The sequence below is a fragment of the Diplotaxodon limnothrissa genome, linkage group LG7 (assembly GCF_057381915.1).
Source record: "Diplotaxodon limnothrissa isolate DT_005_m linkage group LG7, D_limnothrissa_male_GT1.1, whole genome shotgun sequence".
Lineage (NCBI taxonomy): Eukaryota > Metazoa > Chordata > Actinopteri > Cichliformes > Cichlidae > Diplotaxodon > Diplotaxodon limnothrissa.
The window spans coordinates 3,784,489-3,804,848 of NC_140602.1; the positions used below are offsets into that span (position 1 = coordinate 3,784,489).

The 20,360-nt window shown below is 41.7% G+C and overlaps 1 protein-coding gene across 2 annotated transcripts in view; it reads left to right on the plus strand.

The window, feature by feature from the left end:
• Positions 1–20,360, plus strand: part of tspan9a (tetraspanin 9a) — a 205,539-nt gene that overhangs the window by 177,133 nt on the left and 8,046 nt on the right. For both annotated transcript variants that reach the window (XM_085359010.1, XM_085359009.1), the window contains 5 exons: positions 969–1,160; positions 3,505–3,579; positions 11,290–11,391; positions 11,689–11,820; positions 16,440–16,523. In XM_085359010.1, coding sequence (XP_085215136.1) covers positions 969–1,160; positions 3,505–3,579; positions 11,290–11,391; positions 11,689–11,820; positions 16,440–16,523 — 585 coding nt within the window. The remainder of the gene's footprint in view (positions 1–968; positions 1,161–3,504; positions 3,580–11,289; positions 11,392–11,688; positions 11,821–16,439; positions 16,524–20,360) is intronic.

Below are 20,360 nucleotides of genomic sequence, written 5' to 3' on the forward strand. Positions count from 1 at the left end.
ATACTTTTTTGCCCCACTGTAAATGTGCTCCTCCATGTCTGTTTGTTTGCATGCACTGCAGGTTTGTTGTACATATTGCTGACAGGCATTAAAGCTTTCTGGTGCAGTGGTGCAAAGATGAGAAGAGAAGAGGGCAGCGGTGTTAATAGAAAGGAGGAAAGAGTAACGGTGCAATCATTTACCCTGGTTTGTTTGCATATTTTAGCTCTCTTTGCTTTTCATATATATTGCCATATATATGTTCTATTGATTTTTATGCTCTTAGGTCTCCATAAAAATGTGACTCTCTAAGCGGTGACCATGTACTGCTCTGATCTTTGATAGGAGGACTCGCACATCAGCAGGCGTGACAGTCTAAGCTTTCCATTAACACTTTATTGCATTAATGGATTCTGCAGGTCACACACACACATAGCAGGAGCCTGGCGGGGTGACAGGGTGAGATTAGGGAATTGCTCCCTCTAGGTGAAACTCAACTCTACTGCAAGCAGATTTCATAAAGCTGGGAAGTTTTCATTACAGCGATTGGCAGTAATTACATGTCTGTTTGTTCTGGATTTAATGAAATCAGCTCGAACGTGCAAAACCAGCATGGCCCGACCCCAGTTTTTGCTCTAATCACTGGCAGAGCGTTATTGGCTTATTGTAGTTGTAATTGGTGTAAAGTCTCTCGTTTTTTGACCAGTGTTTGGAGATGTATGATTGTGTGGGCAGTTCCTCAGGCTGCTGGAGGGGAAATTGAGACTGTCGCACTGGGACTTTTGAGGTGGGGATGGCTTTTAATTTAAAGCTAACCTTACTCTTTGAATTACTGTTATTGTTCGGCAGGTCTCGCATTAAACCAACGCAGCCAGTGGAGAGCTAAAGATGAATTTGAATGCTAATCATTTCTGCAGCTTACCCTGAAAAGGTTGTGCCTGTCTGTTTGTTTTCTCACCTTGTCGTCTGTCTTATCTTTTGCCTTGCAGTTATGTGGCTGCGGGCTGCTCGGTGTGGGCATCTGGCTCTCGGTGTCTCAGGGAAGCTTCGCCACCTTCTCACCCTCATTCCCTTCACTGTCAGCTGCCAATATGGTCATTGCCATCGGCGCCATCGTCATGGTAACAAGCTTTCTCGGTTGCCTGGGTGCCATCAAGGAGAACAAGTGCCTGCTTCTGAGCGTGAGTTAAATCCGGATACCTACAAAAATATTTTTTAAAAGTCACACATCTGTCAACAGCACAAATGTGCACATTGTAGTTCTTAATTTCTCTCACTCGAGCATTTTATGACTGAAATTCATTTGTAGAGTTGACCGCTTGCAATCAGTTGTATTCAAAAGTTTTGGCACCCCTGGGGAAGCTGCATATTTTATCGGTAAATACAACCCTTGCAGCAATGAAATATTAAGATGAGCTTTTCATGAATGTATAAAATTGATAGAAATCGTGGCAGCGGGCCAAAGTTTGTGCAAACTTATAGTAGCAGCCCTAATTTCATAGCTTGGAAATGTTTTTAATGGACCACTAAGAGTCATAGTTATTTGTCAGAGATGAGAAACGGAAAAAAGCAATGCCATAACATTTTGAGAACTGCTCGTATTTTGTGTCTTTTTGCTGCAAGGCTTGTCTGCACTGTCACACGCAAACTGCAAGCAAGTGTCTATACTCAAAGGCACACTGGTCACAGGCCACCAGGAGCTTTTTTTGTATTTGTCCTATTACCAGACCCTCGGGAGAGCTAGGTGACTGGGGCTACTTCAGTAATTCAGTCTGTCCTCTATCGAACCTCAAGAGTGCACAAAGGAAAATTAGAGCTGAGCAATAGGATTCCCCCTTTCTGCAAATTAATACCAACTAATGCATGTCATTGCCATGGCTCTGGTCAAAGCCCAGTGAAAGGAATTTCAGGCGGGGGAATTAGTATTTGCATAGAGCACACCAAAAGCCACTTGATGTTTTTGAAGCTCAAGATTTGAGAATGTTCTATTATTCATTACAAAGACTGTTCTGTCTTGACGTTGCACTGTTTGCCCAAAGTTGTACAAGTGTGTTATCTTAAGCACAAGTTAATTATGAGAGTTCACCCAACAGAATGAGGTTTGCAGGGATCTGCTGCAGAAAGGCAAAGAAAAAAAAACTTTCATGTATAGAAACTTTAAATGAGAAGTGGAGTTGGGGCTCTGAGTACTTAACATCACAAACAGCTCAATCCCTTGAAGCTCTTGCATCAGTCAAAAGCCCCACCAAATCCTCAGCGTTAGACATGGCTTCCTTCACCTGCCAATTTGCTTTGCAGAAACAGTTCATTTGATTGCAAATGCCAGGAAAAGTATGACAAGTTAACTGTGGGTGAACAACAATCATTCTGTGGGCTGCAAAGCCATATGCAGCAGCAAACCGTTGTAACTATGTCGTGTGAGCCGTGACATAAATAATAGCTCGCACCCTCCCTCCCAGATGAGTTTGGAATTAATGGGTTTTTCAAAAATCTAGGTTTGCATGCCTCCTCCCGTGCTGTGCAGAAGAGCTTGGTAAATACCGTGCTGTAATGGAGTCAAGTAGAGAGAGTAGTAGATGAGATGCAAGGCTGTGCTAGAAATTAATCTTAGGAAGTATTAAACCTTTTATACTCCCCTCAAACATTCACAAGCCCTCCAGCACCGAGATTCTCCTTTTTTCCTCCCACCATCACTCCCACCTCTTCCTTCATGTCTCTTTTTCTAATTTCCTTCTCCCTTTTTAAATTTGCTTTGTTTATGTTTATGGATTTCTTTTTTTTTTTTTGTCTTGAGAAATGTTGGTTTCTGTGTATGCTGCTTCCAAATGAAACCATTAACTGAAACCTGGAACGTTTTTGGGGGAAATTTACTCATTTGTTTTATTGTCAAGAGCAAAAATGAGAAGATTAATCTAGCTGGTAAATATAAAGCTGCTGCCAGAAACTGTCCAGCCAAGCTGAACAGTATAAATGGAGGGGTCAGTAGGTAACGCCAGCTAGCTTTATTTAGGGCTGGTTTTACAGTCATGTGAAGTGATTCGCTGGGTCATAGCTGGGCAATTAACCTTAAAATACTACAGCTTTATTTTTTATTTGGTTTTTCCTTGATGATGATTCATGTGTTAATTATTGGGTTTTAAGAGATGCCAGCTGGCAGATAAAGCCAGGCTCTAGTTTTTTGTGTCTTTTTGTTTCAGTCTGAGCTAAACTAATTGACTGCTAGCTCATCTCATTTAACCCTTGCCTTATGTTTCACAAGATGTCAAACAATTGCTTTAACCCAAATTAAAAGATCATTAGATGATCCGTGTATCTCCGTGAGTCACACAATACATTTGAGTTTGGAGTATAAATAAATGCGCTTTAAATCACAGATGCAAGTCTTACTGTGAAGTTTGTGAAATACTCAGATAAAACAGCACTTAACTGCAAAAGAAGCTTAGCTGTTCAGAGTTTTGTTCACAAATTCAATTTACAATATTGCCTGTGCTGCTGTTGTAACAGTGCTCTTCCTCTTTCTGGCAGTTCTTCATTGTCCTGCTGATAATTCTTCTGGCGGAGGTGATTTTGCTCATCCTGTTCTTTGTGTACACAGATAAGGTAAGTTGTTATGTGTTGTGTCCGAATTTTGTTTTTTATCATTCCAGCTGAAGACATTAAAAGAAAGCTCTCTCACACACAGATGATCACAGACAAATGCAGAAAGCAATAAACGGTGTTAGTGTGATAAGCATACCTAGATTCCAGTTGCTTCCGGGTATCAGAGTTTTCTGTTTTTATATTTGGTTGTTTCTCTGTCAGAAGCTTGAGTGTCTTCACCCCACCATTAACACAGCAGTCAAAGGTTAGGCCACAAAATTCAACTCAATCCCCAACAGTTGGCTCCCCCTAATTAGTTCCAGGAATATTTCCCATGACCCCTTGAATGAGGTTAAATCAGGTGAATGTGTGGGGTAACAGCAGATGCCTACATGCAAAGCTCTGGATATTACCGATGCTGAATTCGTCTTCGTCTTTAATCTGATCCAACCACAAATGTTTCATCCCGAAGAAGACAAGTGTCTTGTGCAGGACGAGCGATGAAGACTTCTCTGTTTTCAAGGACATGTCGTTGATAGATCCGTCTATTTATATATTTGCTCTCTTATGTCACACGGCCCTCGGGACATCAGCTAATTCTGCCTCTTTGTTCTGAGGTTATTGCTCAAACCTAGTCTCTCAGGCAGATAAAGGAATTCATTTAGCAGCCAATCCATTCTCAGATTCAGATCGGGTCTCGCAGGCACACCCTGTCAGGAGTAAATATGTCTGTTGCCTTATCATCAAAATATTACCGGCTTAACCGTGATCCCTCCGGCGGAATTTAAATAGAAAGCCTCTTGACTTCACAGCAGTGCCTTTCCCATCACCTGTGAAGTCAGTAAAAGATAGCCCAGTAGTGCTGAGGATTTCCTAAATGAGAAATCAGTTGAGTCTGCATTAGCAAAGCATGGGGCATTACCCGGGGAAAACTCATTCGCACAAGTTCCAGTGAATAACCACCGTATTTTATGTTTGTCCCGTTCTTGCCAAATTACTGTGTTTATCCTGGCTTAAACCTAATGGAACGTGAAACCATGATAATGAGGATCACAACCAAATATATTTCCCTTTATTGGTCTTCAAATGTCATTGGAAGGCAAAGCGTTTAAAGTAAATTGCACGTTATTGGAGATGACACTTTCAGACTGCTCTAATCAGGATGTCCTGCAAATTTAGGAAACTGCATTAGATTTTAAAGCTTGTCTGTTTGGCTAAAAGGACAATCACAGACGACCTTCACATATTGCTTTTTGTTTTGTGGTTGGGTTTTTTCTCCGTCTCCAGTGAGATCTTGTATGCCGTGTGAGGCTCCCCTCGTCTTCTGCTACAGGCTGTGATCAGAGGAATCACTAATTCACTTTTCTTATTTGATCCCCTAATCACACGGTATTTATTAACAAGACTGGAAGACATACGGTACAGTAGTTGGCAGCTTTTAAACGTGTATCGACGGAGGCAAAACAGATATTTTAGTCTCTCAAATAGGTCATATTTAAGTCATGACTGACTCTTTGTGCATACTGTGATCCTTCTGGGCGACAGTCTGTTGACAGGTGGGAGGGAAAGACAAACATATAGTATCTTGTGTTTGTTGCAACATGTTTTTTTCGTTTAGCGTCCGTTTCCACCAGTTTAATCCTACTTTGGAGGTACCGCTCAGTCCTGTTAATAGATAATTTCTCTCACGTCTTCTTCACCCCAGCAGTCTTGCCTCCAGGTATGGCTCATTCCTTCCACAGCCCAGTGGTGTTAAGCTTTCTGATTAAATGCCATGTAGAGGGCGTAGTATAATAAAGGCTGGCCCTGCAGTTAGCAACCAGCTGACTGCAGCAGATGGCTGGGCGGCAAACCAGATTACAGCCATCCGTCTTTAACGCTCTGACCTCATTGTGCCGCCGTCGACCCAACACGCTGAGCTGAACACCGGTGAAGGTTTATTAGCTCAGAATGAGGAAGCAGAACTTTGCAAGAGAGACAGGAAGCACCGGAGCATGTACGTAGGGATGTCGGGAGGGCGAGGAAGAAATGAAGGAAGGGTGGAAGGTGTGGAGAGAGGTGGAAGAAAAAAAAGAGATATCAAAGGATGCTGGGAAGAATGAATGTGTTATGTGTTAGGGTGCTGAAGTACACAAAAAAAGGGGTAGAAAGAGGTCAGCCATGTCAGAAATGAAATTAGATGTCACTGTAAAACTTTAGGAAAAGAATCAGGAAAAAGGAAAACACGGAGTCATGGAAGAGGAAGGAAGCCAAGTTTGGCTGTGGCACATCCTTGATGTCTTACTCAACGACAGCAGCAGTCACATCTAGCTGCGTGTGTCGTTTGTGCAAAGACAGAATTATGTTCAATTCCTGGCTGTGCGTTATTTCCCAACCAATTAAAGCTGGAGTGGGGCTCTTCCCCTGACTCTGTCAAGTGCCCTGGCCTCCGTCTACAAAACACAGGGTTGCAGAGCAACTGAGGGAATTAAGTAACGTGTTTAATAATGTGCTGTTTGGAAACCTCTGGCACTGATTCTGTTTGGATTCACATCATTTATTACAATTTCAGGGCAGTAAATGTATTTGTCCTGAGCTTTGCAATTAGAGCAACAGTGAAACGTTGTTAGCTTCTTAGTTTCCCAGTAGTCCTGAAACTAAAACCAGTGTTTCCAGACAGTATGTGACCCAACAGTGACTGCGTATGAGAGGAAAAAAGCACTGAACATGTTTGAAAGAGGTTCAGTCTATCCTTAAAGAGCATGCAGCAAAAGACTGAAGATGTGACAAGAGACAGTTTTATTTGCTTCACGAAACAGTAAAATAAGTGGCAATTTGATCTGGGTTGTTTAGCTTTGAATATGTTTTATTTAAATAGTATTTAATGGTAATTTCATGCTTGAAACTCTGCATTTAGGAACATTTGAGCCTGAAGTCTGGTATTTGTGATAATGTGAGCTTTGTGTACCATACCCTGACAGCAAGCTACAATCAGAAGTTAAGTTTGGTAGAGGTTGACTTGGGTTCAGATGCTATGTACTTCGGTGCATTTTACATCAAATATGAAATCTACTGTGATAGAATATCAGCTCAACTGTCTGTCACTTTTTTAAACATTAAAAAACAGCGTTATCTGCACCGCCTGTCTCGTCAGAAACCTGCGTATGCAGGCAGATCTCTGGTTCTTTGCATTATAGATGAGATTTGAAGACAGGTGAGTATGTGTGGAGTCGCTTCATCATTTCTGCATCCAAAAGAAAAATGCAATAATGCCAGGGAGTATTTCACCGTAAAGTATATTTTTAATTATTATGCAGCTGTCGGGTAAACGATGACGTGAGCTACTCTGGTACTGAACGTTAATGTGACGTGAACATTTGCCAGTGTGGGAACTTGGGAGTTTGGGGCAGTTTGATTAGAAATTTCACAAGAAAAGCTATTCAACACCCGGAACACAACAACAGTTAGTAAAGAACCAGAGTTACTAGCTGGTAAACACAGGGGAGCAGCTACAACTTAACAATAATGTATTTAATTTAGTAGTTGACCAAGAAGAAAGTGCAGGGACAAAAAAGAAAGAAAAGTGTTTTTAAAATAACAATCAATGATTATCCTTCATATTTTTTGCTAGTGTGAATATGTAGATAAGATATTAGCCATTTTGAAAGTTCAAAGCTGTTCCTAAGCACTTAGCCATCCATAAAATCAGATTCAAGTTCAGGTTTTTCAGTGGAAAGTTGAGCACTTGTTAGTCTTTAAACACTGACCGTGGTTGGTATCCTAAGATAATTCCTCTGTTTTCCTGTCAGCATGCACAGAACATGCAGACAGATAAATGTATTATCTATCTATAGTTTACCTGCCGCAGGTGCCAATACACTAACTCCCAATGGTCCACTAATTCTTTCCTTTCAGAGCCTCATAAGATCAGAATTGGATGCTGTACAATTTTCGTAAGATATTAATTGAGCAAACTGATAAAATAAACGTTTTGCTCGTCTCTTCTTGTCAATAGAAAATTGTACTTAGTAGTCAGGATAATCTTTTAATGATATACGTTTGCAAATGATAGAATACTGCATGATGACCTCTTTATAACTCAGACTGTTTTTAGTTCACTGTGACCCGTTATCATGCAGGGAAGGAACAGTACCTTCTAGATAAGAGCTTAACAAGCAGTTTCACTTCGTGTCAGGTAGAGGAGCCTCTCTTGGCGCACACACACACATATACACTAGGGGTGCAACGATACACAAAATTCACAGTTCGGTTCGATACTTTGGTGTCACAGTTCGATATTTTTTCGATACAAAAAAATGTTCATGCTTTTTTAATTTGTCATTTATTAAAATTATAAATATATATTTTAACTCAAACTTACAGTTTTTAAATTTAATGTTGCTGAAACAACAAAGGGATGAAATAATAAATCTATCTGATTGAGGAATCACTCATCTTTGGAAAAGAGAGTTTATTACAGAGAAATGTCTCTTTCCAAAATAAAAGCTCTACTATACGCTTCTTCTGGGCTATATTCTCAGCAGCATATTAAACATATCAGGTCCCCATAAGGAGAATCCTGTGCTAACGGCTGTCTAAATGACTCGGGTAAAGTTTGTAGCATGCGTGCTTGTTGTTTTTGTCTGCTTCCACTTGTCTTTGCACTAGCTCCGTTAACGAGCTACCTCGGATCGCCCCGTGCGTGGGGCTGGACTGCGTCAACACATTAACGAGCTAACTGCGCTAACGCACTAGTTCCCACCAATGTAACTGAGCATTGCGTGGCACATCCGACATACTATTTTACTTTTGTCCATGACACGCTTACCTTCAGGGTCATACATCACATGAAAACCAAAATAATTCCAAAGGTCAGATCTGAATGAGGGTGGGGGAGGTTCAATTTGCCATGTTGCAACGAGCTTAGCTTCTGTCTTGCTAGCTTGCGCTGCGCTCAGTGGATCTGCGCTCGACAGTGCAGCCTAGGCGAAGTAGTCGAACGCAGATCCTCTGAGCATCGTCAGAAGGAAAGTTGATAAAATAAATTTAAAATGTTGTATTGTTCGATACATATGCGTACCGAACCGAAAGCACTGTATCGAACGGTTCAATATCGATACGAGTATCGTTGCACCCCTAATATACACATCCACATTCCAATGTAATAAACGAATGCGCCTACTTTTGTATATAAATAAAGACCAGAGCGGTAACAGAGCGCACTTCACAGGGCCCCCACTCTGATGTCAGCGCTCTGTGACCGCCCTTGCAAGTAAAAACTGCAGCGTGTGTGTCTCCACTCTCTGACTCTCAGCTGAAGAAGTGTCTTTAGAATAAATCTCTTGACACTTCTGTTTTCACAGAATCTCATGTAAATATGTAATGCTCTCCCGTGTTGCGTGAGGAACTCTAAATGTTCCACAGCATTTTCAAAACAGCCTGCTGAGACACCAGTCGTTAGCCAGATGTTCCCCCACCTCTGTGGTGGCTGTATCCTTCTCTGAATTGATCAGTTCTTTCACGTCTTTGGAAACTGGAGCAGTCAGTTCTGTCGTGGCACACACTCTGGTAATGAGCATTCAGTGTAACCTCACAGGTCTCAGTGTACCTGCTCCCCTGGGTGTTACCATGTCACCAGATCTGGGACAGGTGTTTCTCCAACAATCTACCACCCGCTCTCTGCTCTATTTTTGTGATAATTGACGGGGAACGTGAACAGTTTGGACAGAAAGGCTTCTCCTTCCACCGCCCTCACATGCATATCTTCTTGTCTTTCTTTGTTTTTTGTTTTTTTGTCTTTTCTGTGAATTATGAGTGTTTTCTCAGCCGGCCAAGCTGAACCCTTTAGATTTCTGTGATGAATGTGCAGTCGTATATTGCTGTGTGCGGACTTGGTCATCACAGAGGAAACTACAAGCTTATCTATGCAATGAGACATATGAGCTCTGTCTCAGGGCTTTGTCTACATGCCACACGTGAAATATTGCGTGGCAACATCCAGGCAAAACTTCCCAGAAGTCGGATGTTGCCACAGCACGGTGCAGGCCTGTTATTTGTCAACATTTTCGAGGACCGGCAGTGTAAGCATTAGTCGAGAAATCGCCTCGTGTTTTTGTCTGCTTCTGTGGCGAGGAGGAAAAGGGTCGGCGTGCCGCACGATCCTCCAACTCCCTGTTTGTTCTGTATTCATTTGTCTGCCTCTCGTTAGAGGTAAATCTGGATCATTAACTTTCATTTCACACTGTAACTAAGACACAAAAAAATGATGTGCAGTGACTTATCGGAGACTCGGAAGAAGACTTTTATTGCAATAAGAGGGACCCTGCTCTCCAGCGGCTGTGTGAGGAGTCTATAATGAGCCAGCAACATCACATACAGCCTACTGTTGATGGAGAAGACAAGATAGCAGATAGAAACAAAGCATAAGGCAGAGATTGATGGTGCTGCTGTTCTTCATTTCATTTTCCTGCACGAGGACCAAGATCTGCATCAGCAAACTTGCAGGCCGAGGAGCAAGAATGGGATTTGAAATAATTCTCGTCTTATTTCAAAGCTTTTAGAGGATGTTTTAAATGGGGTTTGCATTTTTAAGGATTACTAAAGCATTTTATTGCCCGAGAAATTTTAATTAATCAGTAAAAATTCAGTTTGAATGTCTAATTCAGCAAATAGATTTCAAAAGCCTTGCAGCTGAATAACAAGGGTACTGAACCAGTGAATGACTTTAAAGCTTAATGTCGTTTCTGTACAGTCAAAGGAAAGTTGGGTTTGTACTATTTCTAATGTGTAAGACAGAAAGTCAAGTGATATTAAATGTGTTATTATTTTAGAGAAGCCAGGCTTCTGGCTGCTTATTGTTACTTTCGTCCTTATTCTTTCACTAAAGGATTTACTGACACCTAAAATCACCTTGTTGTTTCTGGACGTGACAGTGCTAATGCAGCTTCTCTTGTCCTGTGCAGATTTCCTGATCACACTCTTTAACTCCAAGCTTTAAGTATTAAGTGCATTCCTATTGTTGTGATATTACTTTTATTGCCCGTGAAGATGTACAGCGTGATTCTGGCAGTCCATGTCATTTTTCTAGTCATAATTACCCCGTATCTAAAGCGCCTCTCAATCTGTCCTGGCAGTTAGCAAATCCCCACAGGCATATGAAACTGCAGGAGAGCTAAAGCTCTGATTTTGTATCTCATTAACACAGCGAATGAGATATTAATCTCCCTCAGACATGGCACAACCCTGAGCAAATTGTTGGTGTTCACTCAAGAGGAAAATGATTTGCTAGCACTGCTGAAGGGCATGTTGAAGCCGAGCGTGTGAGCGACACATGACGTGTCAGACGTTCAGACATCACACAGCGGTCTGCGTTACTGTTGCAGAGTTATTTTTATTTGACAAGACAAGAGGTTACCCATAACTGTGAAGGCGCTGGCATTTTATGTCTTTATATTGTAGTGTCGGATTGCTTTGCGTTAATGATTCGTCGGTCATACACAGTCCACTAAAAGCACTTAACTGCACACCTGCCACTACTGTTTGCATCTGTGTGAAAAGGATGCTGACAGTTTGAAAAGGGTAGAATAATCCGAGTGCGCCTCTACAAACACCCAAGCTTCAACTGCCTGCTCCAATACAAAGACAACATAAAGAGGTATTGAATGGTGCAACTCACCGGACTGTTCTTGCAAAGACAACCCCTCCAAACTAAGATCTCTAACTAAGGCTAATGTTTTCTTTTATCCTCTCCAGGTGCGTGAGAATGCCAAACAGGATCTCAAGGATGGGCTGGCTCTGTACAACTCAGAAAACAACATAGGCCTGCGAAATGCCTGGAACATCATCCAGGCAGAGGTAAGTAACGCCATGCATTTACAATATGAGAAACGTTAGTGTGAATGTTTAAGCACAAATGACTAAAATCTATTCAGATATTCCAGCTAATGTATGTCCTGGCTTGTAGCTGTGGCGTTAGAGTGAACTTAAAAGCCCAAACTGGCTGTCCAAGTACACTTCAGTCCTTTTTTGCTGTCCTTTAAAGGAAAGTGACCAATTACATTTTTTAATTAAAGTTTGTTTGAGCTTTTTGGGGCCACTGAGGACACAGAGCATTAACTCATCTTCCACCTGACATTTGTATGGCATTAACAGTGGAAATGCTGTGGAGTGATAGGATACACCGACTGGCACGAGGCCCTGAAGGACAAAGTAGTTCCTGATCGCTGCTGCCAGGAGCATTACCAGAACTGTGGGCGGAACTCCACCAACATGTTCTGGAACAGGGTGAGTTGACCTGGACGCCGATGAGTTGAGTTTTGCTTCTCAGTCTTTTGCTTTTGCTTTTAAGTATAAGAGTCACGTGTCTGCTCTTTATAAAATATTCAAAACTAACAGATTTACTGTATTACAATGACAGACTCCACAGAATATACTTACTGTATTTAAGTTTTTGTTTTGGAGGATATGAATGATACACAGAGTCATTTTCTACCTAATCTCGGCTGTATAGTTTGCCTTGACTTTTCTCTTTTTAAAACTGATAGTCTGAAAGTATTCTGTATGATTCACGTAATATTCTTGTCCAGATTATAGGAAACATGCTGGGCCCAAAACTGCTGAATCAGAATACTTTATTAATCCTTAAGGAAATGATGTGGTTACTCCAAGACTTTAACAATTACAGACTAAACTATTTGAATATGTTACAGAGTTTACAAATTTAAGAAAGAGCACTAATATATACAAGTCACTCAGTTATAAATATCAAGAATATTGACAAAGGATATTACAGAGGTGGAATATATATGATTGACATTTGACTCTGACTGAACTTTGTCATTTGGTATTTAGCTGCAGAGCGTGTGCAAACAGGGCAGTGTTTACAGTGTGTTAGATGGAGGAGTTGCACAGGGAGACGGTCACGGGGAGGAAGGATTTCCTGTGTCGTTCTGTGGTGCTTTTTTGGTACCATTTATCCCTCTTTGTATTGTTACTGTCTCTCCTCATAGTAGGTTTTCCATTTACTTAGAACATGTGCTCTAAAACTGCTTTAACGAAGCCAAACTTGTTTTGCCACGTTTGTGCAGTTTTGAGTGCTGAAGTGTAATCTGTTCGTTTGCTTGAGTCAGCCAATGTACCAACGGAAACAGACGTTAACTTGAGGTAGCCAGCAATTAACTGGCTGGCTGTGTGTGTTCGTGTGTGTGTGTGTGTGTGTGTGTGCGCAGACTGTTTATGCTGCGTTTTTGCAACAACTCAGAGTGCTCTCAGCTCTCACCAGGAACCCCGGTTGCTTTTTTCACTTTACCGCCAGACTCTTTCTTTTTATCTTGTTTTGCCTTGCAGTCTCAGTGCGCCTACAAAATATATACATGTGAAGTTTTTACTGACACTGAAGCCTTTTTAGGCTGCACAGGCCTGTTTCTTTTATGGAGGGACGTAAGCACAGTGGACAACCAGAATAGCAAAAAGGTCTCGACTGGTGCATCTACATAACAAAATCGTTTTAGCGTCCCCGCGGTATGAATATGTCATTGTAAAACAGTTGTCTGTCTTTTCATAAATGCTCCCCCTGTGATGGGGTGGCTCAGTATTAGGAGTCTTTATTTCAATTTGCCCTTTCCTGAGAAAATGTTTCCCTGTCCTTCTCTGCTCCCTTGGTTTTGTAAATTCAGTACAAGATCCAAACAGAGTTCTGCTCTGTTCCTGAGTCATGCTGTATAAAAATAGCTGTCTGCGGTGCACCTTTTTCCTAAGTCCATTTAATCTCCAACATCTCCAGCACCTGATATTTTTCACTTCTCAATGTGTTTTTACTCCTCAGTGCTCAAGTACACAATTAAGATACCTGTCTGACATTGTCTAACATCCATCCGGTGTCCTTGAAACTTTTAGATACCATATTTACAATCAGTCGAGCGTCACGCTGTGTATCATCCCCATCTCAGCCAAACCAATTTATCTTGTGATCCTAATCTTCATCAGGCTGTTTTTCAGCTCTTTAGCAACATTCAATCTTTCAGTTTTAGGCCAAAGAAGAAGAGTGAGGAGGGGTTTTTATGACGTATATAGAGCCTGACATTAAGCAATGTTCTAAGCTAAAATTCTAATTTCCATTTGTGAGATTGAACCACTTATTCTTCCGATTTTGAGAGCTGTACTTTGGAAGAAGTGCGCTGTCTGTGGCGTTTCAGGTGGAGGGCCACTGTGGATCTGATTAGTGTTACTATGGCTCTTTTGTACATCCTGATTACTGCTGCAGCTGTGCTCTGGGCTTTCAAAAAGTGTATTTTTCGATTCTTTAGACCAGAGGTCCAAAACTCGCGGCCCGCGGGCCATTTGCGGCCCACGTCACCTCTACTTGTGGCCCGCATACTGATGTGAAGAAAATTTTTTTTTAATTATTATACAAAAAATGATTTAATACATGACAGAGTGTTACAGGCATGGCCCTTTAAGACTGTAGCCTCATGTGCGGTGTAGTCCTTGCTGCAGGGAGAGCGTGTGGGACCGCCCCTCCCGCTGTGTGTGAGCCTGAGGGAGGGAGGAAAAAGGAAAGTCGAAAAGTACGAGGCGCTACCGAGCAGAAACGGGAGATGGAAGCATGTAAATATAAAAAATAACCACTGCAGCCTAAAAGAGTGCCTGACGAGCCCAGTAAGCTATTAAGACTCGACTGTACACCGTGTTCGTGTTTTCCTCCGAAACAATAAAGTTCTGCTGGAGCAGCCTTTCAACGCCTCTCTCTGTCTCTCGCTAGCAAAGTTGACCCAGACAGTAAAGCTCGTTCCATGAGCCGACATGGAGCCCAAAGTATTAGCCAGAGTCTCCTTACCACGTTTCAGAGCCGCGGACCTGAGCGAGGTAACAAGAGCGTGCAAACATGTTGAGGGCTGTATTAGTTCAGGGAGAGATTTATTTAGAAAGAAAACAATTTTCACTTGCAATCAAAGACTAATGTGTACGCTTATGTCTGCATTTTTATTTTGTTAAATACAAACAAAATTGTAGCAAAAGTGCTTCCACGTGTCTGGCCAGAAAGAGCTGTTTATTTGGTAGTTCAATGAAACTACTGTACTACACTGTACTACACTGCTGAGTGACTGTCTTCTGCTTGTCAAATACATTTCACTGCAATGTTGACCCTGTGCTAACTTACATATGACAACTGAAACTGAAAGGCTTCAGACAGTTAAGAGTGAGAAAAAATTGTGTTCATGTTTGCAATTTTGTCTTGTTACACAATATTTGGAATTAAATAAAACAAACAAAACACTACATTTTAGGAAATATTAGTGGGTGTTTTCGTGTTTGTTTTTTTGTACTACTTGGACACTGAAGTGGCCTCCAATGAGGTGACGGTGCCAGAAGTGGCCCACGGCTCATTTGAGTTTGAGACCCCTGCTTTAGACAATTCTTCTCCATATGGGTCCCAAACTCACTTAACTCCCAACTCATTAACAAATTAAGTTGCACTGTTAACAGGTCATGTTATGACTATGCTCATACAGTTAGGCTAATTTAAAATAATCAGCATACTTACATCGTCTTAGTGATCACAGGTTTTCTCACTGTTGTTGCAGTGTTCAGTTGTGCTTCACCGAGGATTTGCGTACGAGAAGTTTTGGTTTGAAATGATTTTGTTCGTGCATTTTTGGTTTTGGCTTAAATTAACAAAAGAGCTGCAGAGCTGTGAAAGAACCACAAAGACAAAACCACCATAGAAACTTCAACAGACTCAAAATGCAAAATGTCCATAACAGGAAAACAACACGAAACAAGTCGAGGCGGAAAACTACTACAGAGAGGTGCGGACAAGCATACCGATGAACAGCTGCGAAGAGACAAATTAAGAGGAACAAGAAAAATACTGAAAAGTGAAAGAAAGGGACTGCAAAACAAAAACACAAAGTGACTACAGAGTGAACAATTGCTCCGTGTTGGGGGTTGTTGATACTTTTCTTCCCATTAACTCGTGATGCATTGGGAAGTTAGATCCACAGCGTCCTACTTTTTAACGCCACATTTGAAGTGCTCTAACATATTGCCTTTAAATTACACTTTTGTTGCTCTAAAATACAATACTTGCCAATTTCTGCTCCCCGAATTCAAAAGAGGCATGCATCTGTCAGCTTTAATCCACTGTTGTTTTTTCCAACACTTTGTGGGTACTTAAAGTCGCTTTAAAGTTTTCCTCTTATTGCCTAAATCCAATGGATTTTTCTATTGTTCTCGAGACAACAGCTCTTCTTTTCTCACAAAACCGTGTAGCACAATGCTCACCAGTTTTCCCTCGTATTGCTACTCTAATCTGCTATTGGTCTGGCATGTGGTTCGTTAGCGTGTCCAAAGTAGAGGATTAAAAGCTGTAATATAATTGCCAAAATGAGAAAAGACAGACATTGAGCTGGCCCATTGGGAAAGCTCATCATTAAAAGCTTGTGTGTAATCTTGCCCAGAGGAGATGGCCACACGCTTTGTAGTTAACTTTACATGCTGCCTCAGCAACCACAGACCAGCAGGGGCACAGCTTTGCTGCTGAAACCGCCCTTAAGTGTGTCGCGTTATATCCCTGCCAATGAGTAGCCTTTGAATGAACCCAGGTGGGAATGTATTTAAGCATACGATTAGTGCGCACGTCGGCTTATGTGTCCCATACGTCTGCATATAAATGTCATCGCTCACAATAACTCAGCTGTGTTTAATAACTCACCTGCTAGTTATCCATCCTACGGTATAGCTCACATTAAAGAAATGCTTTCTTGCGGGAAAACTGCAAACCAGATGATTGAGCTTTCTCTAGGGTAACTGAACAGGGGGCAGCCATCGCTCCAACTACAGTGTCATAAACTGAAAATGTATATTTTAATGGTATTTTAACATGGTTTTGTTCCTTTTTTCAGGGCTGCTTTGAGAAAGTGGAGGAATGGCTGGATGACAATAAGTATCTGCTGGGAACCATAGGCATGGTCATCTTGGTAGTGGAGGTAGGAGGATTTGTGAGAAACAACTCTTTCCTGTTTGTCCTGCTTTGTGTCTTTTGCCAACATTGAAAACAATTAAAAGGTTAATGCTCAGTGGGCATTCTGGGCTCCAGCACATCCTGAAATATTGAAGCTCCTGTCTTGTGCACCCTGATCATGTGTGAAGTGGCTTTGTGCCGAGAATGATATAAGGAGCTATGAGACGACAGGAGAGCAGAGATGCTGAATATAGAGTCGCAGATTAAAGGCTCTGTAGCAAGTGGTGGTAGAAATTCCACTGGCGCTTCTGTTTGTCTTTTGCTACTAAACTTTGCTTCAGATGTATCCCTCTTTATCTCAGTGTCTCTTCAGGATGTAGTATTTCCACTTACTTTGAGATTGCACTCTAAAAGTGTCTACTCACAGAACAACGGGGAACCTTTTTTTTTTTAACCGTATTTGTGCAAATTTTGACTGCAAGACTTTTTTGTATTACGTCTTTTGTTTTGTTTTTTTCACTCCGGTTAGCCAGTGTTTCAACAGAAGCGGTGATAGCGCTAGGTAGCCAGCACAGCTAACTGCACAGAAACCTGTGTGAGCATGGTGGACAACAATATGAGTTCATGCACGCATGTAACAACTGAAAGTTAGTGTGAATGCTAGACTGTCTGTATATGCCACTACCGGCAACCTGTCAGGTAGGGCTGTTCGATATAACGATATATATCGGACGGCGATATAAAAACGTCTATCGTTTTATTTGACGCTATCGTTTGTTTCATGGTGTCACAAAATAAACTGTTTATGGTAATATTTTTTCATGGTTTTGATGGTCACTGTAGTGGCTATATTAATTTCTTAAAGTTTTCTCTTTCTCTTATATTTAATATAACCACACTACTGACGGACAAGCGCCTGTTTTTATGCGTTGTCGTTAGCAACAGCGACGGTAACAGCATCGCGTGTCCGCTTGTTTATGTTCCACATAAACCTTTCACAATAAAGCTCAAGATCCTGTTGAGACTTTTCAAAATTAACTGAATCACGTGAAAGAGCAGATTATTTACGGATGAGAAGTATAAAAGAGCCGCCAGGTGCTAAAAAAATAAACCTCAGACTCAAACGTTAGAACAGGCTTTTCCCCGCAGCACGCCGTGTAATAAATACTCACAAAGAAAACGGCGGCCTTTACAACTTATGTTTAAAAATAGTTTCATGCATCGGTTAAAACACTCGACTCCAGCTACATGACGCGCAGCTGGAAACCCTTCCCGCAAGTCGAGCTGCCCGAGATTCACAGAATTTACAGAAAATGTTACATTTTTGTGATTTATATCGTTATCGGACGATAGAATTCTTATATCGGGATATGAGATTTTGGTCATATCGCACAGCCCTACTGTCAGGGGTCCTTGCTTCAATTTGCACCTTCTTGAGAGAATGTTTTCACACTCCCTTGACTTTGTAAATTCACTATAAGATCCAGCAGAGATCTGGTCTTTTTCCTGAATCATCCTCTGTGGCAATAGCTGTCTGGTGCACCTTTTTTCCGTTTAATCTACAACACCTAGGGTTGCCAACCGTCCCTTAAAATACGGAATCGTCCCGTATTTCGAAACAAAAGTACACGTCCCGTATTGAGCTAATAAGGGACGCACTTTGTCCCGTAATACAGTGAGAACCAAAAGTAGTCTATAAATGTTTATGGAATTAACGCCTTGTTTGAAAACATAATTCCCAGCCCCTCTCCTGCTTTGTGACCAATGAGCTGACAGCACACTTATGACAATTCGAGTATGACAATTCAGATTACCGCTCATCTCATTGGTCGAGGAAAGGTCGCTTTCGGAGAAAATACCGGAAGACAACAGGTGACCACAACAAGAAGCATGGCCAACAGGGAAACAAACGCCGACACTGCGGTGCAAGTCTCGGACGACAGTACACCTAAAGCTGGGCAAACACTGTGCGATTTTTTTCAGTCACGTTATTCAGCTCCTGCTCAAACTGCACGATTGACTCACAGGGGTTAGAAGTTCATAGGTCACGATGTACTCTCACACTGTACCGCCCGATGCTCTGATGCGACCTGAGTGCTCACACTGTGCCGCTGTTGTGCCAAAGTAGTTACCCCCGCCATAAAATGAAGGTTATAACAGAAAATCTGTCGCTCTCTCTCTCTGTCTTTCACTCACACAGACACACCACCACCATCAACTTTGCTAAATTGCTAATGAAAAACATTGATCAGGCAGCTGTGATTGAGCAGCAGTGTAAATCCAACTGTTTTCACGGTTGTTGTGGTCGTGATAATTTTGTGAGGCCACATCGAAAAGGCTCGGATGAGCTTTCCAAAGTTCTACAAGTTGTGCCTCCATCGCTTGTGTCCAGATCACACGCTGCACTGCCGTGCTGCGCCGTCTTTTTCACCGACGTTTACGTGTTTGCGCGTGAGCAGCTGCGGTGACACCCTCACGAGCGATTGATGATCGGGAGCTGGTCGTGAGGTGTTAATCACTTCTCGTTACCCCACGTATACTACACGACGCACGATGAAGGCCAAAATCGGTCCGATCACTCAAAAATCGGCTCAAAATGGGCCTAAAACCGCACAGTGTAAGCCCAGCATTAGAGCAGCAATGTTTGTTTCCCTCAGAGAAAGGGAAGAATGGGAAAAGGAAAACACCTGGCTGGAAAAAGTTAATATGGGCATGTGCAGTGAATATCAGCGCTATGTGGCCAGAAGTGTGATAATATAATTTATTTTGTGTAATAAACAACTGCAAGGATAGATGATTACAACAAATAGATCACTAATACATAAAAGTAATACATAGGTGAATAATGATGATGAGTTATGATGCGTAATCATGGGAACAAGTGGGTTTACAAACAGGAGCAGCTGATTAGCATTAGAAAAGCTGAAATAATACCTCAGCTGAAGCCAATTGTACTAAATGCACTAAATAGAATAGAATAGAATTCAACTTTATTGTCATTGCACATGCACAGGTACAGGGCAACGAAATGCAGTTTGCATCCATCCAGAAGTGCTTTAGTGATATAGATATATTACAATATATATTAGTAATAATATAGATATGTAAGTATATTACAGAAATGGGTCTATTATGGTATGTTATAATGTACACGGTATGAAGTATGTTGTGAATATTCTATAACTATAAGTATGTACAGGCTATGAACAGGATATAAATATGAAAAACTATACAGAATATGAAATAAATAACTTTACAGAATCTGGGATATACAGCTATACAGAAATGGGAACTATGCAAGTTGTAAACAGTTGTAGGATTAAAGATTATCGAATGTACAGAATGATTATTTACACAGAGCTATACAGTAGTGCAGTTAAGATAAGTGAGGGTGTAGATAGTTTCTACAGAGGCTATATAAAGTGCTAGTGGTTGTGAGTGGTGGTTCACTCCATGTTATTATTGTGTTTGAGGGTACAGTTGTCCATTGTGGGTGTGTGTATGTTCAGTCCATGAGTTTAACGTGGGTCAGATGTCAGGAGGCAGAGTTCAGGAGTCTGACAGCTGTGGGGAAGAAGCTGTTCCGGTACCTGGTGGTCTTAGTCCGGAGGCTCCTGTGGCGCCTCCCAGAGGGCAGGAGGGTGAAGAGTCCATGTGATGGGTGACTGGGGTCTTTGATGATTTTCCCAGCCCTTTTCAGACACCACTTCCTGTAGATGTCTTTTATGGCAGGAAGTGGTGCTCCGGCGATGCGCTGGGCAGTTTTCACGACCCTCTGCAACGCCTTCCGGTCCGAGGCAGAGCAGTTCCCGTACCAGACTGTTATACAGTTGGTCAGGATGCTCTCGATGGTGCAGCGATA